Here is a 26,280-nt window from a genome sequence, read left to right as displayed (position 1 = left end):
GGGGGAGAGAGAGAGAGAGAAGATCGAAACAGCAGGTCCATGACAAGGTATCATGTCTGGAGAACACACATGCCTCTTCATGTGATACATGATGTTTGGCTGTGCTGTGCTAAGTGTTATCTTATGGGTTTGGTGATTGTTCTGTGTGAAGCCGTATTCTGCATTGCATCATGGAATGTGATGTGAAATCCCTGGGCCTATGGCTGTTGAAGCTACTCCACTGCACTGCTGCTCCACTGCACTTCCCTTCTCCCCCGATTGCTCAGTTTGGCCTAGCGGCCAGCTCTAGGAAGAGTCTTGGTGGTTCCAAACTTCTTCCGTTTAAGAATGATGGAGGCCACTGTGTCCTTGGGGACCTTCAATATTGCAGAAATGTTTTGGTACCCTTCACCAGATCTGTGTCTTGACACAATCATGTCTCTGAGCTCTATGGACAATTCCTTCGACCTCATGGCTTGGTTTTTGCTCTGACATACACTGTCAACTGTTGGATCTTATATTTTCAACATATAGAAAACATATACAAAACATCTAGCTGCAGATAGCTAATTCTCCTCTATGTGTTTTCCCCTTGCTGCTAATAAGCTCTTTCCAATCGAACTAAATGAATAGACATCTGGTTATCTGACAGTCTATGCAGCAACTATTGTATTAGAGTCAAGCTGTGGTTATTTTATTTATTTTCCTAGACAAGTCAGTTCAGAACAAATTCTTATTTACACTGACAGCTTAGGAACAGTGGGTTAACTACCTTGTTCAGGAGCAGAACGTCATATTTTTACATGGTTAGCTCAGGGATCTGACCTAGCAACCTTTCAGTTACTGGCCCAACGCTCTAACCACAAGGCTACCTGCTGCCCCAAGTCCTGCCAACTCAAAAACTGCACAATAAATGTGTAACCAAGGGAGAACTAGTGCATTTCTCTGAGAAAAGCTGCTTCAGTTTTACTAATCTTCCAAAACACTTGAAATTCTTGTAAAATAATTTGCATTTATTTGATCAAATAGACTTTGAAAGGGTAGACATGCAGAAATTCCTCTTTTCAAAAGTCTTGCTGTTACAAAAGCAGATCTTCATGCAGCTTAAGAGGTTACAGGTTCTTCTTGGTGAAGCGCCTGAATGGCTTCATCATTGCTGAAAAGACCCTGACAATCAAGGATTGTTTTTTGACAGGCTGAGATATGGAGGGAGAAACCTCTCCAACTGGAGCTAGAAACACAAGAGAAAAGTATGGGGAAAAGTATGTTTTTTGACAGGCTGAGATATGGAGGGAGAAACCTCTCCAACTGGAGCTAGAAACACAAGAGAAAAGTATGGGGTAAGAGAGAGAGAGAGAGAGAGAGAGAGAGAGAGAGAGAGATGCAGTATAGTAACGTTGAAAAATAACAGTGCAGTGAGTTTGGTAGGCATACCTATGTTTCTAACACACACCTAAACAAAACTACAAGCTTTAGCAGAGCTCTAAAATCCTTACCTATGCAATGTCCATCAGTAGAGGGAATCTCAGTCTGTTCCTGGACTGAATGGCAGTCCTTTTTGTTTCCTCTCTTGGAACGCTAACAGAAGAAAGGTAAAGAAAATGGTACAGAGAATAAATAAATAAATGGAACACTTCTGAATCCAAGGCAACAATTTAGTGATGAATAAAACATATTTATCTCATGTATTTGTCTTATCATATCAATAACATCAATAACATCAGCACCTAACTGGAACCAAAAACAAATGCTAACTCCCTGCTATACCTTGAAGTTGATCCTGAGTTTGGTCATTGAAAAGCAAAGGAAGCTCCTTCTTGCTTTCTGCTCAGCCCCCCTCTCTGTCTCAGCCTGGTCTGATGGGTTTGTTGCAGCAGAAGCTGGTCTTGACGCCTCCTTGCATCCCTGTACCAGCTGCTGGGTCAAGGACTTTACCAGGACTCTGTCAAATGCAGGGTCCTGGGAGGAAATAGCTGCTTGCAGGGTGTTATAAGAGCCAAACTCCTCCATGAGGTTTTTATGTACACCTCTGAACACCCTTTGGATGTTCAGGTTCTGGGAATATGCCTTTGTCCTGGAGAATCTGGATGCAGCACAGAACTCAGACAGGACTTGTCTGATGAGTTGCTGAGATGTTTCTGTCAGATCTGCTGCCTGTTGGGAGGGTTCATCTAGGGCTGAGGGTCTGATCTCCGATAGCAACCTTATCACCAGTATGGTGACCAAACAGATAACATCATCTTTGCTGGAGTCCATCAAGTACTGCAGTGGGAATGCAGTGGCACTGCTGATGTCCGGGGTGATTAAGAGCTCCCTCAGATGGCCAGAGCTGCTGGGGATACACTCTTCCTTCTCTTCAATGTCAATCCCATCTCCCTTTGGTACCAAAGAGGTTCCCTTGCTGGTGAAAGAAGGAGTGGAGGATCGTTCATCTGTGTGTGCCATCATCTTTGTCTTTAGGTCACTTGAAGAAATATCTGGCATTTTAGAGACCCTGGTGTCGATGAAGGAGCTCCTGACGATGGGGCAGGTCAGATCGAAAGGCACTTCGTCAGGGATGGGAGTGCCAGGGAGGTTGATCTCTAACTCACACTCTGACCTAGGACTCTTTGAAGAGCTGGACAAGGAACTACGACCATTTAAACAAGTGGACAAAGATGAACAGGTTCTAGGGATGTCTTGGCAGACTTGTTCACTGTCATCCTCACTTTTCTCAACCTCCTTAAGCATAGTTCCTACCATATCATTGATCTGAAGGAGCTCCCTGGAATCCTTCATTCGCCCTAAGTTTGAGATTTCACTCTGGATAGCAACCAGGATTTCCCCAAGGGTCTCTTTGGAAGAAGCATTTTCTGTCCTTTCGGATCCGGGTGGCTTCAGCCCTGTGAAGAAATCCTTAAGTGTGTTCTTCATACTGACGCAGATGGTCTTAGCTGTTGACCAAAGCTTCTCCTCTGATATTTTAACACTCAATTCAGTATCATCCAGTTGGGAGCCCCCGTGGGAGCACTGCGAACCTCTCCCACTTCTTTCCAGTAGCACAGTGTCAGTGGACTCATTTTTCTGGAAAATAGTCGCCATTCCGTTGACAAAGGTTTCCACTAATCCAGAGGCTGTATTCTCAGAGGACATAGAGGACATGGATTCTGAAAGAACATGGATCTCTGATGGTGAGCTAGATGATAAGCCAGCCTGCAGACTTTTCTGAAGACCAGTATGGCTGATCTGTGTGATAAAGGAATGACTGGATCTCATCAGCACTTTACTCACTGCCTCTTCTGCCTGAGTCTGGAAGTCATTGCTAGAGAGCTTCTTAATGCTCTGAATCAGACTAGTAGAGGACTCTGTGATTCTGACACTCTCTTCTGAGCTCAGTTGAGAATATTGAGTACTCACGCTCAAGTCTTCATTGGGTGAGGGTGACTGGGAAATAGTATAGTCATCGAGCTTTGATAGGACACCATCAACAAACCAACAAGCCTCTAGGGACTCATCAGATGAACTGACAACGGCCAAGGATTTACTCTCCACTTTTGATAACTCTGACTTGTAGATGGAAAAAACACTGCTAAGAACTTCTTGAGTACTGGTATCCAGATTGGAGAGACAGAGAGCTGGTATTGGTTGGCTCTCACTGGGAACTCTACTAAGTTCGGTGATGGGTAACTGAACCTCAACAGTTGAAACAGTTGCCTTTTCCAGGGTGTCTGAAGACTCCTGAAGAGAAGCATCCTTAGCCACACCTTCTTCTCGAGCGGATAGAGTTAAAAGGTCCCTCAGCTTTGCTCGTATACGGCCGTAGAGTGTGCGGGCTAGAGAGAAGGTTATCATCTGTGAAGATCCTGTTTTGTGGTCCTTTACAGGAACTGGCCAATCAACTGCTTCACATGTGCCTTCAAATGATGCTATCGTCTCCATGCCTCCCACAAATGCCTTAACAATCACTGTGGCAGTGGAGGTTACAGGTGTCAGGGCTGTGCAGCTGGTATTCAGGGGAGCTTCAGTAAGGCTAGGTGCAGCACTAGAAGGCCTAGAGGAAGGAGCCATGCCAGAAGAGCTGCTGACTTTCCTTGTAAGGATGGTGCTCACCGCCTTCAGGGCTTTAGACTGAAAGTCGGGGCTAGAGAGGGTCTGAAGCTTTCTGGCCACCACACTGGTAGAGGATCCAGTCTCTTTGAGAAAGTGAGTGGTCCCTTCTTTCCCAGATGGACACTCAACATCAAGGTCACATTGAAGATTGGTCAGAAATTTAGACCCCAAGATTGTCACCTTCTTGGCCAGATCCAATAGGATGTTGAAGTCCTGTGCCATTTTGTCCATTGTGCCGACAATGGCATCCAGCACATCATCGGTCACAGGGTCCATGAGGGGCTCGATAAACCCTACCCACTCTGGCTCAGACGCTTGGCTCTGTAGCTCAGCCAGGATCTGCACCGAGGCTACCCGAATGACCTCCTTGCCTGCTGCTATGTCCTGACTGTCCATAGGGGGGCAACTCCCCGAGCTGGCCTGAATGGCCACTGAGAGGCCAGAGTTAAGCTGGTGTACTACCTCTCCCACGATAGCACAGCTCAACTCAGAAGAGCTGGAGGAGATGGGGTTGGAGTGACCCTCAACCAGGGATATCAGGAGGCTCTCTTCCGTTACCCCAAAAAGAGCCTTCAGAGGCTCCTCCATGAGGGGAGCCTCTCTAGTTACAGGCAAGCTCTGCAATGAGGTCTGGGACCTTGAAGATAAACACACAATCACCACTTATGCCATGCAAATGTGACCAACTGCTATCTAATCTGGGTCATTAGTGAGCCTGATAACCAAATTAGAGCAATGATGGTTTACTTCTCATAGCACCGTAGTTCTAGAAGCCTAAAGCCAACTGACACGATTTTTTGCCTGATTTTTATGTTTGTACGACATCAGAATATGATTAATTCTGAAAGGCTGATCTATTTATTCATAGATGACTTTATGGCTTACCCAGTTAAAAATGACTTTCACCTGGACCCACCCCCTCAGTGGCAACATTTCTGACCAGAACTTAAAACTACAAGGTGTGAATTCCAAGTTAATAATTTATGATAAGTATGGGTCAGGTCTTGCAATTATTAAGTTGAAATATTGCTGTGAACATACCTCTTAGGCGAACAGCATGGTGATGAGGTTCTGCGAGTGGATTTTTGGCGGAACCCTGCACTGCCATTCCTCCTCCTCTCCTTAGACCAGTAGTTCATCTCACTGATCAGCAGCCTTTTCTCTCTCTCATCCAGACTGCCTAAGGAATCCTCAGACCCTGTCAGAGAGCACTGGGATTCTGGGGAGGTTGCCCCACTCCTCAGGTTCACCCCCATGATACGAGCTAGCGCTGGTAGGAGAATGCGGAGGGCTGTCTGGGTCACGACTTTAACAATCTTCAGACACAGCATGGAGAGCTGCTCGAATGTGAGCTATGGCCAACAAACAGAGTAATGTTTTTGTCAATCAAGCAATTCCATGACACCATTCCCTATATAGGGCACAACTTTTGACCAGAACCTTATGTGGAGAGACTTACGTTATTTTTCATGCCATGCTGAATCACCCTCCATTGGCTAGAGAAAAGAAAAGAAAGGAAACATATTTTACCTGCACACTGATGTTGAGTTAGTGGAGTCACTAGATAGCCATGTCAGGGAAAATAAAAGTGTATTTAATTAAGCTATTAGCAAGTACATGAGACATTTTGTTCTTGATTTACAGGAAGAGTTAGGGGTGTGGTTACAGTGATGTTAGGTGTAGTGTCTAAAATCCCATTTGTGGTTAGAAGGTGCACTATGACTATAAATTCAGAGTTGTTGTATGTGAGGTTGGAAAAAGACATGGGACTTGCTCATCAGTTAGACTCCTCAGGAAGGAGAGGAGGATTGGGGCACAGCATGTCCCAATCTTGAGAGAAGGCATTAGAGTCCTCTGAGCCTCCTTCTCCAGCTGCTCAATGATAGATCCCCTTTCCCGGAAACCACACCCGGGTGTCTGAGAAGACTCTGGGAAACCGCAAAGAGAAATCTAAAGTTGAATCTGAACTTGATCCCTAATTTCCTTCACCTTTAGTGATTTGATTGCACTGGACAGGTAAAAGCACATCTCTCTGCGTGCCTCCACTATATTGCTTTCACCTATATAGATACTATCTTCTCAGATCAGTGCTGATGAATTTGAACACAACGTGCACCCAACATGAAGTAATCTCAGACCTGCACCAATGCTGCTGTCTTCCTCCACGGAAGTCTTCTTGGCGCGGCCACTGGACTTACGTTTAGCCTACATGACAACAGATTATAGGTCTCATAGCAGATCCAAGGTCAGTGTAGCGTCTCCTCCTAATGCTTTAAGGCTAGGATTTAGTGACAGTAAACTAATCCTAGATCTGTGCCTAAGTAGGCAGAACATGTGTAGAGGACAGCATATTTCTTACCTTGCCTCCTGTCCTGTTCTTGTTGGTCTCATGTGTCTCTGTTTCATCCTTCATATTCTCCACAACCTTATTTTGGTCATCCGGGGGATCCTCCCATTTCACGCTCTGGTGGATAAATGAGAGGTCAATATCAGTCCTAGGTTGTGACTTTGTGAAACAACTTATTCGCTAATATTTTAAACAAAACGGCAATAGTGGTCAGATTTCAGTCCATGGATCAAACCAGTGAGACATATTGTTAGTAATATTGTTAGTAGTAATTTCTCCTCTAAACTCAAAATAGGCTAAATGAACCATACCTTGCTGTCATCTGACATGATGTGTAGCTTATTGTTGTAGGCTGTTTAGAGGAAATACTAATACCTCCTTTAAAAATATGTCAGTGAACCATCGGCAGACAACTGAAGTGAATATGAATGTCCTTGAATTATGCCTAAGCATTGTTGAATACTCGATTCCGATTGGCTGAAGCCAGAGCATTCTTCAAAGATGTCATACACACATGATGTCACAATTAGGCCTAAATCTAATGTCTATATGAACTGTCAATGTCATTAGAAAACAGATCATAGCTTGTCAAAGTTCTGCCAAACGAAAATATTTGTAAGTGCACGTTTTTGCGTTTAATTTATGGTTTATCAAGCATCCTCATTCATCGCCATGCACAAAAACGTAACTCGCTGCCATCCATTAGCTATAATTCTGAGGTTGCAAAGCTGCAAAACTAGGGCATGCAATAAATGATAACCACTTGCACCTAGAATAATTTAAAATCAATGACGTTCTAGGGGGGCTTGAACTATTTCAGCACTATGGAGCTGTCCGCTGCATAGTGCTGACACGTTTCTTGGCATCAGGGGACTGTGCCATGGTGCTGAAATGTTTCGAGTCTGGGCAGCACCTGAGACCACGGCATGGTGCTGAAATGGAGCAGGGCTCAGATCTATGGGTATCTCATGCGGATTTGTCTGCTAACCTACGTATAACGATACTATAATTACATTATTTTCATCCATCCGTCAACACAAATGGCATGTCAACGTTCCCTAAATAATAATGCAATGAAGCCAAGCCGAGATGTATGATTCTTCATCCAGAGGACGAAGCACCATTGTATCATCTAAAACCTTCAGAGAGATCCCTTAAAACTGTAGTATAAATTCTCCACAGCTGTTCTGGTAGCTAGGTTAATTTAGCGAGACATGGACAAATCCAACACATAGCGTTTCTACTGAGTCCTGCTTAGAGGTGACTGTCTGTCATGTTGCTAGTTGTAATGACGCTTTTAAAACAACAGAAGGTATTTGTAATTGCTCTGGGAGCTAATTATTGCAGAGCCCAGCTAAACATCCTGCTCACTGGGCTCATTATGGACAGCCAATGAGCAGTTCAGGTGAAAAAGTCAGCCAGATCTGATCCCTATAACATACATGATACTAGGATACTGTAGCAACCTGCCGGACTGCACAACATAACTGCCTTCATTTTACTGGACCCCATGAAGAGTAGCTGCTGTAGCTAAAGGGGATCCACAATAAATACAAATACAAACCCAATGCAACATGATAACACATGCATCAACTTGTTTTGACATATCACATGGGATATGACAGTAAACCAACAGACCTTGAGAGGAGATAAAACATCATCTGTTGATCTATTTCACAGGTTTCTGGTGGTTTCTAAGCATTCTACATGTGTTGGGGAAGGAGGGTGGGATCTCTCCAGAGCATCTAATTACATCAATCATGTCTTGCCATGCATGTGATATGAGATAATGTTATGCACCAGCAAATTATAATGTGGGTGCAACAGAGGGTGCAACAGGTCAGCACCTCGGGAGTAAATGTCAGTTGGGTTTTCATAGCCGAACATTCAGGGGTCGAGACAGCAGGTGTGGTAGAGAGAGTTAGCGAGAGAGGGTTAGAGAGAGAGGGTTAGAGAGAGAGAGGGTTAGAGAGAGAGAGAGGGTTAGATAGAGAGAGGGTTAGAGAGAGAGAGGGTTAGAGAGAGAGAGGGTTAGAGAAAGAGGGTTAGAGAGCGAGGGTTAGAGAGAGAGAGAGAGTGAGAGAGAGAGAAAGAGAGAGAGAGAGACACAGAGAGAGAGGGTTAGAGAGAGAGAGAGCGAGGGTTAGAGAGAGAGACAGAGAGAGAGAGAGAGAGAGAGAGAGAGAGAGAGAGTGAGAGAGAGAGAAAGAGAGAGAGAGAGACACAGAGAGAGAGGGTTAGAGAGAGAGAGAGCGAGGGTTAGAGAGAGAGACACAGAGAGAGAGGGTTAGAGCGAGAGAGAGCGAGGGTTAGAGAGAGAGACACAGAGAGAGAGAGAGAGAGAGAGAGAGAGAGAGAGGATTGAAACAGCAAGTCCGTGACAAGGCATCACGTCCGGAGAACACACATGCCTCTTCATGATACATGATGTTTGGCTGTGATGTGGGAAGTGTTATCTTATTGGGGTTGGTTATTGTTCTGTATTCTCCATTGCATCATGGAATGTGATATGAAATGTGTGATATGTGATATTAAACCCCTGGGCCTATGGCTGTTGAAGATACTCCACTGCACTGCTGCTGTGAGCAGGAGTGGGAGAGAAGTCATGCTTTTATTATACTCTTGTTCTGTCACTCATTCTCCTGCCTCTCCATCTCAAAGGCTGCCAAATATTTTGAAGAGTGGTTAAAGAGGTGGTGTGCACACACACTCAGACTCCAACTCTATTTATAGGTTTGCCTTATTCCAGAATATACACATAAGTGTGATCCACACAGTACGGTTCTATGTTTTCCACTCTGTGATTAAAAGTAGTTCTCAGAGTAGAGCATTTTTGAATTGCTAATTATGTTTGTGATTCTGTATTGTAAGGAGCATGCATCAAGATATACAGCATGGAAGTTTGAGCTGCCGTGGAGTGCTGTGCTACTTGAGCCTCTAGTCTTTGGCTTGGTCTGATTACTATTTTTTAATTGTGAGCCCTCAACGTGGGCATGAAATGGATGTTTTGTTTTTTTGAATTCTTTATTAGTTGCATTTCGCTTGATTAGCTTAATTGTTTAATTACCTTAATTGTTTGATTAGAATACAAAGTTTCATTATTCATCATGATGAATAGCACTAAAAAAACAGCTTTTGTATAGGGCTTTCTCTTCTTATACCAATTCTTATGCAGGCTACAATATGTAACCAGAAGAATACGTTCAGGAAATTGAATATTCTTCTTTTTTATAGAGATCATTTACAGTGCAAAGCCAGTGGCACGTCGTTATAAAAAATTGAGAAAGGTTTAGGGGCCTAAACAGTTACCCTGGGGAATTCCTACAATAAAGGCCTGATTGGTGGAGTGCTGTAGAGATGGTTGTCCTTCTGGAAGGTTCTCCCATCTCCACAGAGGAACTCTGGAGCTCAGAGTGACCATCAGGTTCTTGGTCACCTCCCAGGCCAAAGCCCTCTTCCCCCGATTGCTCAGTTTGGCCTGGCGGCCAGCTCTAGGAGGAGTCTTGGTGGTTCCAAACTGCTTCTATTTAACAATGATGGAGGTCACTGTGTTCTTGGGGACCTTCAATATTGCAGAAATGTTTTGGTACCCTTCACCAAATCTGTGCCTTAACACAATCCTGTCTCTGACCTCTAAAGACAATTCCTTCGACCTCTTGGCTTCATTTTTTCTCTGACATACACTGTCAACTGTGGGACCTTATATAGACAGGTGTTAGCCTTTCCAAATAATGTCCAATCAGTTGAACCAATCAAACATCTCAAGAATTATCAATGGAAACAGGATTTACCTGAGCTCAATTTCAAGTCTCATAGAAAAGTGTCTTAATACTTATGTAAATAAGGTATTTATTTTTTAATAAATTTGCAAAACTGTCTAAAAAACAGTTTTTGCTTTGTCATTATGGGTTATGTGTGTAGATTGATGAGTAAAAACATTTATTTAATCCATTTTAGAATCAGGCTGTAACAACAAAATGTGGAAAAGGGGAAGGGGTCTGAATACTTTCTGAATGCTTTGTATGTAGTGTTATTACAACATTGAACATAGATTCAATGGAGATACTAATTTCCCATTTGACAACTGTAAAAGGTGGTCTGGTACAGCAGTATGACATGAAAAGATAAAAGCTGTAAACGAATGGTTTGAGTCAGCCCCACAGCTTTCAGGAGAGATTGTGTATAGCCTATAAAGTGTGTGCTGCCATTTGTCTCTCTCCCACGCTCTTTCTTCCCCCTGCAGATTAGTGGCTACAACCCTCAGCTCTCTAGATAAGACGTGTCCTGCTCCCTTGAAACAAACTCTTATACACTAAATGCAGAGGACATTGAGATACAAAACACATGTCACAGGTACTCTTAGGTCTGTGAAGTTACTCTGTGTTTGTCTATCAGTTGGCCTGCTGTCGTAGTCTTTGCTGTGAGTCTATGTCACAGGAACATTCTGTACCATGTGCTGTACCTATTTGTTTATGTTAGTTTCATGTGCTCCATGATTCTGTACTCATCTGTGTTAACATGACACGGTTCATGTCCTGTGACTGACTGATGGTTCTCTGCTCTGAGGCTGAGCTGTTGTTATGTGATGTACTGTACTCTGTTGTCACTTTACATTTCTGTTGTGCCCTGTGTTGCTACTCAATGCTGTGACTCTATACCATAACCCTTTTCTGCGTGTTATGTTGTGACTGTGTCAGTGGTACTCCTGTACTGTATGTGTTCTATACCACCCGGTATGCATTGTGATTGTGTATCTGTCTCGGTTGGCGGCTCTGCCTATGTGACTCTCAGTGCTCCTCACGGGCTCTAATGGCTTCTTTAATTACATCCATCCATCACCCTACTGGCTCATCTCTTAAACCACATATGCAAACTGAGATGAGCAGCTTAGCTTAGGTGAGGCAGAAATAACTTCCTATAGCTTCATCTTTTACTTCACCATTTCTTATTTGTGGCTTGGTTCAAAGGAGGTTTGGCAATGGTGATTTATTTTACATAATGTTCTGTTGTCTTTTATGTGTTATCCTGTGAAGTCCAGCAGCAATGATTCATCTATGTTTTCACCACACAGTCTTCTTCAACCCCAACAGCTGTGATCAATGAGATGCTTTTACATTTTATCACAATCAACTTCAGTCCATTGCATTTCACTGCAGTCTTAAAATATGTTTACATAAATGACTAAAACAAGTTTCTTACGGTAATATAACGTTTCGGTCACCTGCAAGAGTTCAATTGACATTGGGAAAATGAGCTAATGCTGAAATGGACAAATGATGCTGTCGTGGTAACGTCCTACATGTTGTTGCATTCAGATGGAACAGGAGATCTCTCTAGTCCAGAGTAAGATGTCTGATCTGGAGTCAGTACTGCAGCAGAAGGATGTGGAGCTGAAAGCCTCGGAGACACAGAGGACCATCCTGGAGCAAGACCTGGCTACCTACATCACAGAGTGTAACGTGAGTGGCCCAAAATGTGTGTGTGCGTGTGCGTGTGTGCGTGTGTGCGTGCGTGTGTGTGTGTGTGTGCGTGTGGCCTTCCCTTTTTCTCAATTTTGTTACATTACAAACTTATTCTAAGGTGGATTATATACTTTTTCCCCCTCATCAATCTACACACAATAACCCATAATGACAAAGTGAAAACAGGTTTTTAGAAATGCTAGCATATTTATTAAAAATTAAAAACAGAACTAGCTTATTTACGTAAGTATTCAGACCTTTTGCTATGAGACTCGATTTTGAGCTCAGGTGCATCCAGTTTCCATTGATCATCCTTGAGATGTTTCTACAACTTGATTGGAGTCCACCTGTGGTAAGTTCAATTGATTGTACATGATTTGTCTGTAGCACTCCGAGACAGGATTGTGTCGAGGTACACCAAACAATTTCTGCAGCATTGAAGATCCCCAAGAACATAGTGGCCTCCATCATTCTTAAATGGAAGAAATATGGAACCACCAAGACTCTTCCTAGAGCTGGCCACCTGACCAAACTGAGCAATCGGGGAAGAAGGGCCTTGGTCAGTGAGGTGACCAAGAACCCGGTGGTCACTCTGACAGAGCGCCAGAGTTCCTCTGTGGAGATGGGAGAACCTTCCACATCTCTGCAACACTCCACCAATCAGGCCTTTATGGTAGAGATGGAAGCTACTTCTCAGTAAAAGGAACATGACGGCCCGCTTGGAGTTTGCCAAAAGGCACCTAAAGGACTCGGATCATGAGAAACAAGATTCTCTGGTCTAATGAAACCAAGATTGAACTCTTTGGCCTGAATGCTATGCAACATGTCTTGAGGAAACCTGGCACCATCCCTATGGTGAAGCATGGTGGTGGCAACATCATGCTGTGGGGATGTTTTTCAGTGTCAGGGACTGGGAGACTAGTCAGGATCGAGGGAAAGATGAAGAGAGCAAAGTACAGAGAGATATTTAATGAAAACCAGCTCCAGAGCACTCAGAACCTCAGACTGGGGCAAAGGTTCACCTTCCAACAGAACCGCGACCCTAAGCACACAGACAAGCCAATGCAGGAGTGGCTTCGGGACAAGTCTCTCAATGTCCTTGAGTGGCCCGACCAGAACCCGGACTTGAACCTGATCGAACATCTCTGGAGAGACCAGAAAATAGCTGTGCAGCGACGCACCACATTCAACCTGACAGAGCTTGAGAAGATCTGCAGAGAACAATGGGAGAAATTCCTCAAATACAGGTGTGCCAAGCTTGTAGCATCATACCAAAGAAGACTTGTGGCTTTAATCACTTCCAAAGGTGCTTCAACAAAGTACTGAGTAAAGGGTCTGAATAATTATGTAAATGTAATATTTCCATTAAAAAAATATATACATTTGCGTAAATGTCTAAAAACCTGTTTTTGCTTTGTCACAATGGGGTATTGTGTGTAGATTTATGAGTTTTAAAAAACTATTTCATCCATTTTAAAATGAGGCTGTGACGTAACAAAATGTGAAAAAGTAAAGGGGTCTGAATACCTTCCTAATGCACTGTATGTGTGTGTTTCAGAGTCTGAAGCTTAGTCTGGAGCAGGCCCGTATGGAGGTTTCCCAGGAAGACGACAAGGCACTGCAGCTCCTCCACGGCATCCGGGAGCAGAGCAACAAGCTGCAGGAGATTAAAGAACAGGTAGAGGAGAGACCCTCCTGTGGGGCAACAGAGGTCTGGCAGGGTTTGTGGGTTGTTGAGGGAGTTGCACAACGTTGTCCCTAAACTATAATGTTTAGGGTTAAGATTTGGGGATGGTAAGCTGATCCTTCTATCCTTCTAGCTTCTATCCAGAGTGCTGTGGATGGATGTACAGTTCTGGGTTGACCTGACCTTGCCCATCCCTGTGGTGTGTGAGTCGAGTGCTACTCCTGCTACAGCCATGTTAATTACAGAGGAAGAGGGTGTTGAGGCCTCCTCACTGCTCCCATCGCCCTGCCTCCTATGCCGTTCTCTGTGCTCCCTACTTCCTGCTTCGTGCTCTCTTCTCTGTGCTCTCTGCTCCCTGCTCTCTGCTCACTGGTCCCTGCTCCCTGCTCCCTGCTCTCTGCTCGCTGGTCCCTGCTCTCTGCTCGCTGGTCCCTGCTCCCTGCTCCCTGCTCCCTGCTCCTTGTTCCGTGATCCCTACTCCGTTCTCTGTGCTCCCTACTTCCTGCTTCGTGCTCTCTTCTCTGTGCTCTCTGCTCCCTGCTCTCTGCTCGCTGGTCCCTGCTCTCTGCTCCCTGCTCTCTGCTCGCTGGTCCCTGCTCCCTGCTCCCTGCTCTCTGCTCGCTGGTCCCTGCTCTCTGTTCCCTGCTCCCTGCTCTCTGCTCGCTTGTCCCTGCTCCCTGCTCCCTGCTCCTTGCTCCGTGATCCCTACTCCGTGCTCCATGCTCCTTGCTCCGTGCTCCATGCTCAGTGCTCCCTGTGCAGGTGGAGCCAGTGTACTATTAAACACCCTGGCTCAGGATTCCTGACTGCTGGAACCCTATTCAGATGAATGTGTGTTAATAATGTGGTTTCATTGCCTTTATCGAATAAGGATAATCAGAGTAAGGCAGAAAACTATAACAAGGCTTGAGTACCACATAATAGAAGTCTGATAGCAATAGAAGTAATAGTAGCGATTACCTTCAGTGAGTATCAACATTGAGCCTTCCTAGCAGTCTGCAGTATGCTGTTCTAACAGTGGACATGAACCCAAATGCACTCTCATGCATTTGACCTGTCCTTACCATGAAAAAGGCTCAGTGGACATCTCTCTGATAGTAGCATGCATCTGCATAGCTCAGTGCCGCAGTACATCAAGGTGTCTCCTGTGTATCTATCCATCGCTACTCTCAGGAGTGATGCAGTGTCTCCTGAACTCTGCTGATCAACAGAGTAATGTAGAGGAAGGACAGATTTACACTGAGACAACCATTATCCAAATAGTGTGTCTGTGTGTGTGTGTGCGCACATAAACAATGATCTGATTCGGTGAAGGTTTGAGAATTAGGATATTGAGAGGTTGACAGTAGAGAACAGCAAACAGCATAAAATATATGCCCCCCCCTCCAAACCACAGAGCAGAATCCAAAAAAAGGTAATAGAAAAACAACCTGTTCCCCTTAGCAGTTGCTGGCATTGGTTACCAGGCACAAGCTCTATAGTGCGATGGTTGTCATGGCAATGTGAATCATCCATACCTAGAAGTGGAGAGTGTGCAGTGCTGCTGATGCAGTGGGCAGGCTGTCGTGATGAGGCGATGGGGGCCTTGGATCTTACATTATGGGAACTAGAGTGTTGTTGTTAACCCCTTCACTGCCATTTACACTGCTCTGTAGTCTTCACAGCCAATCCATGGTCGTCCATGGATGGTATACTTACCGCTCACTGATACAGCGCACCGGTCTGCTAAGTTTGTAGAGCTTACAATGCCAGGATAGTGGGTTCAATTCCCGGGACCACCCATAGGTAAAAGTCGCTTTGGATAAGAGTGTCAGCTAAATGGCATTCATTATCATAATTATTATTAATGCAAACCTGGAAATTAGCAATGGAAATTATTGACTCAGTGTTGTATTTGTGGATAGGTAGGTTTAATTCAGTTCTAGTACCTACCTAAAGTAAGCTTTATTTGACCACTTTGTCAGCAAATGTACCTCTGGCACAGACAAACCTGTCTAAAGATGACTGAAAGGAAGGATACATCTGTTCTGTAAGGCAGTGGGAAGAGGTATAGGCAAAGCTGTTGTGTTTTTTTCCCCAGGACCATGGATTAGTCTCCCCATCCTAAGAGGTTACAGTAGAACTGTCACTCTCCCTGTCAGGGCTACACCTACTGTGTTTGAAGCGCCCAGATGGAGTGTGTCAGCAAGGGCGATAGGGAGACACTCCCTGTGTGAGTGTGTGTGTGCGCGCATGTGTGTGTGTGCATGTGTTTGTACATGTGTGTATATGCGTGTGTGTGTGAGTGTATTGAGTATATTCACATGAAAACTCTGAATCAGCTCTTCTGGCATGCACAAACCTATTGTATTCACCCCGTATTCCCTCTCTTTCTCTGCCGCTCTCTAATCTGATCCCTTCCTTCCTGCCCCTGGCTCACTCCATCCTTCTCCATGGGTACCACTTAGCTCTGTGCTAAAGCCCTGGCCTAGTTCAGTTCTCCTGCTGACTTATGTTTAGGGCTGCCAGAGAGTTTCTGTGATCCAGGTGACACTGAGGAACTAGGGCTCTGAGTCAGCTCGCAGACGAAACACCGCAAAGTCTTTTCCCACTTGAAACAGATGTTTTTTGTATTCTTCAAAGAGATTCAATGAGAGGTCCCTGTGGTGTCAGGTTTATTCAGTTGATGCAAATATGGCTAATGTGAGAACTTTCAATTAGCATTCCGTTTATACATTTCATTTACTGTTTGCCTTTTTCTTCCTCATTACCTAGGATATGTAAAGAACTGTAATTGACAATGACAATTTAAAAAAGATATGAATATTTAACCTTTATCAATCATCATTCACTTAAATATCAAACGCTTTTTGTATCTTATTAACGTTATAAAGGAGGTCCAAACTATGACATTATTTTGTCTTTCATATTAATGCACACTAAATTAGAGGATGCAACATTTAAAAAAATGTGTGTTACTATAATGTTTCATGACTCATGAGGTGTCTTCCTGTTACTTACTGTAGATGACAGGCGGACGTCCTTGGAGACACGCATCAGGCACTTCGCAGGGTTTGAATGAATGGAAACAGGAGGAGCACTTTTAATTGAAAGGGGACTGACGAGGTGCTGGCTGGTGCTGCTGATGCTATCTGCTGCACCTGTCATGTTCCATTGTCAGGGTGCTCTCACTCTCCCCAGGCACCGGGGTCATGCTACTTTTCATTAGCCTCTGCTAGTCCCAACCAGCCTGATAATCAGGACTGCTGCATGCCCCGTGACTCGGCCACGATGTGGAAAGGAATGCTGCTAGCCGTATCTAATCATCATTCGACCCTTAGAGGACAAGGACACTAAATGACTTTGGCTAGTGCAATTGTTCTCTGCCGCAACGTTTCTTGTTCCATAACTCTTTGTTCAAAAGACTCTGTTATACCGTATATCCTCTTCTGTCTATTCTTTGTACCACTCCGCCCCATCACTCCCTCTCTCATGTCTAATCTCTTTCTGGGATGCTTTCCATTTGTTCCTTTCTATTCACTTTTTTGTCATTTATCCTTTTCCGTGTATCTTTCACCTCTGCACTCCTCCATCCCTCTCTCTCATCCCTCGTTCCTCTCTCATCCCTCTGCAGGAGTATCATGCCCAGCTGGAGGAGATGCGCGTGGCCATCAGGCAGCTGGAGGAGGACCTGTCTGCGGCCCGTCGTCGTAGCGACCTGTATGAGTCGGAGCTGAAGGAGTCCCGTCAGACCAGCGAAGAGCTGAAGAGGAAAGCAGCAGACTGTCAACAAAGGATGCAGAAGGTGCTGTAACTATTCAGAGAACTTGAAAGGCATGTGTTGGTTTTGAAAGCAGGGGGTTTAACTGATTTTCTGGTTATTTTCACACAGGCCAAGGAGCAAGGAAAAACTGATACAGAGGAGCTTCTGTCAAAGCTGGAGAAGGTACAACTTCGGTCCATGTGGATCTCCTGTTGATGCCCTGGATGGTCATACAGTATATTTTCCTTAAAGTAATGTTCAGTGGTTAGGAGACAAATTATCCCATCATGAATGAAACCATGAAGATGGTTTGGGACTGAACTCATATGGATTGTGAAATATTTAGCTTAAAATGTTTTTCTCTCTATTTCTCTGTTTCAGACCAATGCTGAACAGAAAGTGAAAATTGAGGATCTCCAAGATAAGCTTTCCAAGGTAGAATATTTTTGTTGAAAACTTCATGGATAATTCATATTCAGCATGTGCTTTAAGGGAAGAATAGGTGCTTATCAAACACAGACATGTGAAAGTCCTCTCTCTCTGCTAATGATGTGTGTCAACTCCTCCATTGTCCTGTAAAGCAGATGCTGAATTGTGGCCTGAGAATAAATCAACTGTATCTAAAATCATAATTTGTCAGTTTCTGCTTAATTGCCAGCTATCAAAATATTTTTCAGACAATGTTGGTTTCTCTATGTAATATGTTTTATAGCGATGACTACATTAAATGAAGACATTTTCAAAATAACTCTAAAGCCATTTCCTCTAAAGCCATGTATGGGCACATATTTTAGAGGCACAATCAATCACATTTTCACCCAGTATTCTAGGCTATTCATGCATGCAACTACCAATAAAGCCCGCAGAGCTTAAAATATGACAGCTTAAAGTTATGCAAATGTCAGATAGGTGACAGAAAGTCTTTGTTGTTCCCCGGCCAATAACACAGGCAGTGAAGGCGAGTAGGGAGACCACAGATCTCCTCTATAGTATCAGGGTGGCTAAGGAGCGCATGGAACATGAGCTGGAGATGCTTCAGACCAAGGAGGACTCCAGTGACAGCCTCCGGAGACGCCTAAGAGAGACAGAGGTATGCAGTACTGACTAGGGCTGTGGCAGTCATGACATTTTGTCAGCCAGTGATTGTCTAGCAAATAACTGCCAATTGACTGTTAATTAGCATGCACACATTTAGCATCTCCTGGCTTCCATGCATAGCCTACAAGCCACTGATGCAGACCTTTGGAACATCTACATTTTAAAAAGTCTAATAAGTCCATGTAGTATAGCCTACACCTTCCCAATGAATCCCTTATTTATTTTAGTCAGGTCTAAAGAAATATAATATGACTAAAATGCAGTCTATTTCAGAAGAACATAATAGCTGCGTTGTCCTTATGTTAGGCCCTGATCTGGCTATGCTATGTGGCTGTGTGCTACACTAGTTCATTTAACAGACAAGATTTGCTTAGAATTCCGTGGCATTATTTTATATTACTTTATAGTATGAATAATACAATAGAACAACGCTGAAGGAAATAGAAAGGATGTTTTCTCCACAGCCATTCTGTTGAGCGGTTAACAAAAAAAACAAGTAATCCTATATGCATTTTTTATAGTTATTTATGTAACTTTAGTTGTGATACAAATGTTAGGCTATATGTTTTGATTTTTAATACATTCTAAGGCTGCATGATGCCACTAATGATTCATTTTTTTAAAAGTCGCATGAAAGGCATGAGCTCTGCTTTCTTTTTTTGCGCAGACACCATTCATCAGTCTTTCATTCACAATTTGACAAGCATTTGATAATGCCTCGAATTTCCCGGCTGCATCCCCATTGTGTGGCCATAAAAAAACTACGCATTTGCAGCCAGTGGTCGTTGTGCCCTTGGGCTGAATATAATAATTATAATTCCCTTCTCCCTGCTGCCTGCGGAGGCACCTCTCACTCACATGGCTTTCAGTCACGTGAGCTACAAGTGAAGACAGACACATCCGGGACGCAACTGCAAGCGTCCTTGTGCAATTCCGAGGTGCATATTGAAGATATTGGAAGAACTGCCCCGATTTACTTTTTGTCAGTCAACAAGATGAGTAGGCCTAACGAACAGCAAAAGCACTAGCCTTTGCTAGCAAAAGCAACAACCTACCCATAGTACAAAAGTCGAAGTATTCTATTTTGTGGGAAAATAAATATTCCAAACAGTCTGGGACAGTTGTGGGATGCGATAGATCCCAAATTAATACAACCACTAGCATCAAAAAAACGGTTTTAAGCAATGAGCCTGAGACAACAGAAGAGCACATTTAGCTTAAAAACTTCTTAAGGGGGGGCACTATTTTCACATCCGGATGAAAAGTGTGCCCAAAGTAAACTGCCTGCTACTCAGGCACAGAAGCTAGGATATGCATATAGATTTGTAGATTTGGATAGAAAACACTCTAAAGTTTCTAAAACTGTTAAAGTTATGTCTGTGAGTATAACATAACTTATTTGGCAGGTGAAACACCGAGGACAAACCATCCAGGAATTTTTATTTTTGAGGTCACTCTCTTTTCAATTGGTTTTCTATGGGGAACTAGATTTCTAAGGCACTTGCTTGCAGTTCATATCGCTTCCACTGGATGTCAACAGTCTTTAAAAATTGGTGGATGTTTTTCCTTTGAGAAATGAAGAAGTAGGGCAGTTCAAAATGAGGGTCAAGTGAAATGTACTGTTGTGGTTGGGGTGCGCGACCTGAAAGCTCGCGCCACTTTGTTTTTATCCGCTATTGAACACAGTTTATTCCGTCTTAAATTTGATCGATTATTTATGTTAAAAATACCTAAAGTTGTATTAGGAAAGTTGTTTGAAATGTTTGGATCAAGATAACAGGTGACTTATTAGATATTTTGTAGTCATGTTGCGCGAGTTGGAACCGGTGTATTTTCAGAATCAAACGCACCAAATAAATGGGCATTTTGGGGATATATCAACAGAATTACTTGAACAAAAGGACCATTTGTGATGTTTAATGGACATATTGGAATGCCAACAGAAGAAGATCTTCAAAGGTAAGGCATGAATTATATGCTATTTCTGACTTTTGAGTCGTGCCTGGCAGGTTGAATTATGATTTACATGTGTCTGTTTGATGGGGTGCTGTCCTCAGATAATAGCATGGTTTGCTTTCGCCGTAAAGCCTTTTTGAAGTCTGACACTGTGGCTGGATTAACAAGAAGTTCATCTTTAATTCAATGTATAACTCTTGTATGATTTATTAATTGTTATTATGATTATTTCTGTTTTTGAATTTGAGCGCTGCTATTTATTTGAGTGTTGTCAAATCAATCCCGGGCGCGTGAAGGGATCACTAAGAAGTTAAAATGTTGATAAACTATTAGACTGTCACATTATAAGTGCAGGAATGCGCACAGGGCAGTTGGCTGTAAGCGCAAATGTTCCATTAGCAGGAAAACACTATTCTCAAAAGTGACCACAAATGCGATTATGCATGTAATGCCTTACTATGAAAATGATCTTCCCCAAACTTGAAACTCACCTGATGCTTATGTATGCCAGTTAGGCTCTACACCCCTTGTAAAGCAGATTCATGTGGTTCATTTTAAGAGGTTATTTGGCCACTTTAGTTGTGATATAAATGGTATCAAAACATATAGGCATATGGGCTAGGCTACATGAGCTGTGCAACTATGATTTGAAAAAAAGCATGCGCTATTTGCCTTAAGCTGGGCATGTCATCTATGCACTTAAATAACGAATGGAGGACGCTTCTCTTGTGGTTCATTTTCATGCCAGCCAAGTAGGCTATACTCCTGTTGTAAAGAGAAGCAATGTGCTTAATGTGAGGAAAGTTGAAAAATAAATATAGTAGGCCTAGCCTATAGAAAGTTTATTGTAGCCTCCTCTTTTTTTAATAGAGACCATCACTCTTGTTTTCTAATGCAATTGTGTAGCCTATATAAATGTTGCGCAACATTAGCTCATGGGCTCTCACGAAGTGTTTGATTAGATTTTTGATTACATTTGCATTGATGTCAGAGTAATTAGAGGGACAATAGAGTGCTGAGTACCAGGCAGTTAGCAAGTTTGGTAGTCTACCATCAGCAGTATCAAATGACCATCAGCAGCATCAGAGCTTGGAGAAGCCTAATTACCGTGACTAGACGGTCACATGGAATTTGACTGCCATCATGACTGGTGACCACGGGTGTGTCGGTAATGTGGTCGCCATAACAACCCCAGTACTGACCCCACCACAACTACAACAACAAAGAAAGGATTCATTGAAAAAAAGAGAGCTGGATAAACTCACTTTTACTGGTGGCAGCAGACTTTCTCTAGCCTGAGTGGTGGGTGTGTGTGTGTTTGTGTGCAGGATGGCAGGAGGACCCTGGAGAGCCAAGTGAAGAGGCTGGAGATAGTTGAGCGCAGGGAGAGTAAGCTGAAGGAGGACATGCAGAGCAAGGCCCAGCAGGTCCAGCAGATGACGGATCAAATCATGGTAAGGGGAGGGGAAAGAGGGGCCCTCCGCCCCCCTCTGGCCCTCACAACTATGCCCTTCTTTGGAGTGATTATCACACAAGCCCTTCAGGACATATGTGTGTTCACTGCTCATACACACACTCGCTTAGATACACACACATACTCACACTCCCTCACCTTATTATTCAGTCTGGGCCAAATCCTAACTTGAGATCTGCGTTCGTAAGCGTAATTTTCAAGCATCTCCCATTGACATCAGTGATGGTCTCACATTAGGATTCAGCCCTCACTCCCTGGGGGTCATTCACAGCGTGGTTTCTCTCTGTCTCAGACCCAAAAGTGGCAGATTGTGAACACAGATCTTTAAAAAAATATATATATATTTTTTGTTGAATTTTTACCCCCTTTTTTCTCCCCAATTTCGTGGTATCCAATTGTTAGTAGCTACTATCTTGTCTCATCGCTACAACTCCCGTACGGGCTCGGGAGAGACGAAGGTTGAAAGCCATGCGTCCTCCGATACACAACCCAACCAAGCCGCACTGCTTCTTAACATAATGCGCATCCAACCCGGAGGCCAGCCACACCAATGTGTCGGAGGAAACACCGTGCACCTTGGTTGGCACGCACTGCGCCCGGCCCGCCACAGGAGTCGCTGGTGTGTGATGAGACAACGATATCCCTACCGGCCAAGCCCTCCCTAACCCGGACGACGCTATGCCAATTGTGCGTCGCCCCACAGATCTCCCGGTCACGGCCGCTTACGACAGAGCTTGGGCGCGAACCCAGAGTCTCTGGTGGCACAGCTATCAGTTTTTATTTTGCCTGAGATTTTTTTGTGTACATTTTATCCTTGCTCTACTGCATAATATCATGGCGTTGTGTCCTAATGTGAAAAGGCTGAATAAACAATGTACTCTAACGTGTTCGTTTGCATAGGACCTGGAGGAGAGTCTGCGTGAGAGCCAGTCCACAGCCCAACGCGTGGAGACCCACCTGGAGCACAAGGAGAAGCTTTATGAAGAGAAGATCAAGGTAGAGCTCCAGAGCCTCAACATCTCTCTCCTGTTTAGCACACCCATTCAGGAGAGTATCATATTAAGGACTACTGGTGTATTCACACTGTTAGGGGATGTTGCCGGCTTTAACTAGGGCCCAGAGTTTTTCCTGGGCAGGTCCCTTGGTCACGAAAACTCTGACTGGGCCTTGATCCTGAGCTGTAGCCTCGTTGATATTGTGTTGTCTCTCTTATATTAACCAGGTTCTGGAGAACCAGATGAAGGCAGGCATGGCAGATAAGGAGATGCTGGAATCCAGTCAGAGCAAGTATGAGGAGGAGGTCCAGGAGAAGTGCAGCATCATCAGTGAGCAGAAGGCGGTGAGAGCTGGCCAGCCTAGTTAGGATGTGGCCAGGCCTATTTTCACATTACACTGAATTGGTTTATTTTTCACATTAATCACACTGACTTGGTTTATTTCAAAGAACTTGTTGCAAGGCAACTGTCATATATTGGACATGTACTGTTTTGTTTTGACAATAGTAGTGAGCATTTTATAAATTAGGTAACATGATGAATGTACTGCAAATTGTCAGACATGTTGAGGCTGGTATATGTAAATGTGTGTTGAAACTCTTCTGTCCATCCCAGACCATAAACGCCATGGACTCAAAGATGGCCAGCCTGGAGCAGAGGATTACTGAGCTATCTGAGGCCAACAAACTGGCAGCCAACAGCAGCATCTACACCCAGAAGAACATGTGAGTGTTGTGGACTAGTTAGTTAGTTAGTTAGTTGGTTAATTAGTTAGGAGGATTCTCCACACAGTGATACTGACTGTGCTGCGTGTTTGTTTATCTGTCTGGGCCTGACAGGAAAGCCCAGGAGGAGATGATCTCGGAGCTGAGACAACAGAAGTTCTACCTGGAGTCTCAGGCTGGGAAACTAGAGGCCCAGAACGCCAAGCTGGAAGAGCACCTGGAGAAGATGAGTCAGCAGGAGCAGAGCAACAAGAGCCGAGTGCTGGAGCTGGAGAACAGGCTGAGAGAGGTGAGGAGAGAAGGAGGAGAGGGGGAGGTGAGGAGGGCAGAGAAGGAAGGAGAGGACAGAATGGTTAGTGTCACATGAAGGAGGAGAGGGGAGTGCAGGAAGGAGCCAGAAGAGCTGTCGGGGGTTGGCAGAGAGAGATGCCAGATAGAGGGTCATGTAGGGTGAAATGTCGGTAGTTGTTTTGCCAGATCAGCATCTCTCTGATTATCTCATTTCTCTGGGTGACTCTACTCTCTGACTCTATAATTCCTCTGGATGACTCTACTCTCTGACTCTATCATTCCTCTGGATGACTCTACTCTCTGATTCTATAATTCCTCTTGATGACTCATCTCTCTGACTCTATAATTCCTCTGGATGACTCTACTCTCTGACTCTATAATTCCTCTGGATGACTCTACTCTCTGACTCTATAATTCCTCTGGATGACTATATTCTCTGACTCTATAATTCCTCTGGATGACTCTATTCTCTGATTCTATAATTCCTCTGGATGACTCTATTCTCTGACTCTATAATTCCTCTGGATGACTCTATTCTCTGATTCTATAATTCCTCTGGATGACTCCACTCTCTGACTATAATTCCTCTGGGTGACTCATCTCTCTGACTCTATAATTCCTCTGGATGACTCATCTCTCTGACTCTATAATTCCTCTGGATGACTCTATTCTCTGACTCTATAATCCTCTGGATGACTCTATTCTCTGATTCTATAATTCCTCTGGATGACTCTACTCTCTGACTCTATAATTCCTCTGGATGACTCTATTCTCTGACTCTATAATTCCTCTGGATGACTCATCTCTCTGACTCTATAATTCCTCTGGATGACTCTATTCTCTGACTCTATAATTCCTCTGGATGACTCATCTCTCTGACTCTATAATTCCTCTGGATGACTCATCTCTCTGACTCTATAATTCCTCTGGATGACTCTATTCTCTGACTCTATAATTCCTCTGGATGACTCTATTCTCTGATTCTATAATTCCTCTGGATGACTCTACTCTCTGACTCTATAATTCCTCTGGATGACTCTACTCTCTGACTCTCTCCTTCCTCAGCCTGACCCCTTTCTGTCTCTCCCTTCTCTCTGTGTGTCCGTCATGTCGTTAGATGGGCCTTGAGCATGAGGAGCAGAAGCTGGAGATCAAGCGTCAGGGGACGGAGCTGACTCTGTCGTTACAGGAGAGGGTTTCTCAGATCAGTGGGCTACAAGCAGCACGCCAATCCCTGGAAAGTCAGCTGCAGCAGGCCAAATCAGAGCTCGAGGACACCACCGCTGAGGCTGAGGAGGAAATCTGTGTTCTTAGAGTGAGTGCAAGACGGACATACATACTGTAACAGTTTATTGTTATTACTCATGTTATTACTATGCTATGATGAAGTACTGTAGTACAGCCACCAAACCTGTCCCTCTCTCTATCTGTCTGGTAGGCCCACCGAGACGAGATCCAGCGCAAGTATGATGCCCTCAGAGACAGCTGTGCGGTATGCCACCTCTCTCTCTCTATGTTTTCAATTAGTCTTGTATTAAGGTTGATGTTATGAAAAATGTATACCCAGTCTATTCTTTTTCCGGAGAAATCAAGGCTATTCCATGTGAGAAATTGCCAAGAAACTGAAGATCTCGTACAACGCTGTGTACTACTCCCTTCACAAAACAGTGCAAACTGGCTCTAAACAGAATAGAAAGAGGAGTGGGAGGTCCCGGTGCACAACTGAGCAAGAGGACAAGTACATTAGAGTGTCTAGTTTGAGAAACAGATGCCTCAAAAGTCCTCAACTGGCAGCTTCATTAAATAGTACCCCCAAAACACCAGTCTCAATGTCAACAGTGAAGAGGCGCCTCTGGGATGCTGGCTTTCTAGGCAGAGTTGCAAAGAAAAAGCCATATCTCAGACCATATCTCTGGCCAATAAAAATAAAAGATTAAGATGGGCAAAAGAACACAGACACTGGACAGAGGAACTCTGCCTAGAAGGCCAGCATTGCCTCTTCACTGTTGACGTTGAGAATGGTGTTTTGCGGGTACTATTTAACGAAGCTGCCAGTTGAGGACTTGTGAGGCGTCTATCATTCAGGCCAAAGAGTTCAAGCTTGGTTTAATCAGACCAGAGAAATGTGTTTCTCATGGTCTGAGAGTCATTTAGGTACCTTTTGGCAAACTCCAAGCAGGCTTTCATATGCCTTTTACTGAGTGAGGAGTGGCTTCCGTCTGGCCACTCTACGATAAAGGCCTGATTGGTTGAGTGCTGCAGAGATGGTTGTCCTTCTGGAAAGTTCTCCTGGGATCGAACCCCAGGCTGTAGTGACTCCGCAGTGCCTTAGAATGATGCAACACTCGGGAGGCCCACATTTCTTCCATGTAAGAATGATGGAGGCCACTGTGTTCTTGGGGACATTCAATGCTGCAGACATTTTTTTCAATGCT

General features: G+C 44.0%; 3 protein-coding genes across 3 annotated transcripts in view; 1 reads left to right on the top strand and 2 right to left on the bottom strand.

Annotated features, from left to right (window-relative positions):
- LOC110525522 overlaps positions 1–26,280 on the bottom strand; it is a 500,086-nt gene that overhangs the window by 23,381 nt on the left and 450,425 nt on the right. The window contains exons 2-4 of the mRNA XM_036979664.1: positions 6,428–6,532; positions 6,207–6,273; positions 5,528–5,996 (exon numbers count right to left, since the gene is read on the bottom strand). Coding sequence (XP_036835559.1) covers positions 5,791–5,996; positions 6,207–6,273; positions 6,428–6,532 — 378 coding nt within the window. The 3' untranslated portion in view covers positions 5,528–5,790. The remainder of the gene's footprint in view (positions 1–5,527; positions 5,997–6,206; positions 6,274–6,427; positions 6,533–26,280) is intronic.
- Positions 1–26,280, top strand: part of LOC110525124 (citron rho-interacting kinase) — a 92,091-nt gene that overhangs the window by 6,151 nt on the left and 59,660 nt on the right. Inside the window, exons 2-15 of the mRNA XM_036979640.1 lie at positions 10,659–10,768; positions 11,731–11,874; positions 13,436–13,555; positions 17,178–17,348; positions 17,436–17,489; positions 17,688–17,741; positions 18,256–18,396; positions 21,689–21,814; positions 22,735–22,830; positions 23,057–23,173; positions 23,445–23,554; positions 23,669–23,843; positions 24,963–25,160; positions 25,284–25,337. Of these exons, the coding sequence (XP_036835535.1) occupies positions 10,760–10,768; positions 11,731–11,874; positions 13,436–13,555; positions 17,178–17,348; positions 17,436–17,489; positions 17,688–17,741; positions 18,256–18,396; positions 21,689–21,814; positions 22,735–22,830; positions 23,057–23,173; positions 23,445–23,554; positions 23,669–23,843; positions 24,963–25,160; positions 25,284–25,337 (1,569 nt within the window). The 5' untranslated portion in view covers positions 10,659–10,759. The remainder of the gene's footprint in view (positions 1–10,658; positions 10,769–11,730; positions 11,875–13,435; positions 13,556–17,177; positions 17,349–17,435; positions 17,490–17,687; positions 17,742–18,255; positions 18,397–21,688; positions 21,815–22,734; positions 22,831–23,056; positions 23,174–23,444; positions 23,555–23,668; positions 23,844–24,962; positions 25,161–25,283; positions 25,338–26,280) is intronic.
- LOC110525581 lies at positions 744–3,454 on the bottom strand. Its single transcript, XM_036979660.1, has 3 exons — positions 1,747–3,454; positions 1,476–1,557; positions 744–1,210 (listed from the first exon to the last, which is right to left on the bottom strand). Exons 1-3 carry the CDS (start codon positions 3,232–3,234, stop codon positions 1,092–1,094), a joined length of 1,689 nt encoding a protein of 562 aa, XP_036835555.1. The 5' UTR covers positions 3,235–3,454; the 3' UTR covers positions 744–1,091.

The sequence above is a fragment of the Oncorhynchus mykiss genome, chromosome 6 (assembly GCF_013265735.2).
Source record: "Oncorhynchus mykiss isolate Arlee chromosome 6, USDA_OmykA_1.1, whole genome shotgun sequence".
Classification (NCBI taxonomy): domain Eukaryota; kingdom Metazoa; phylum Chordata; class Actinopteri; order Salmoniformes; family Salmonidae; genus Oncorhynchus; species Oncorhynchus mykiss.
The sequence above is the reverse complement of the archived record's forward strand: the minus strand, read 5'-3'. Positions and strand labels throughout refer to the sequence as shown.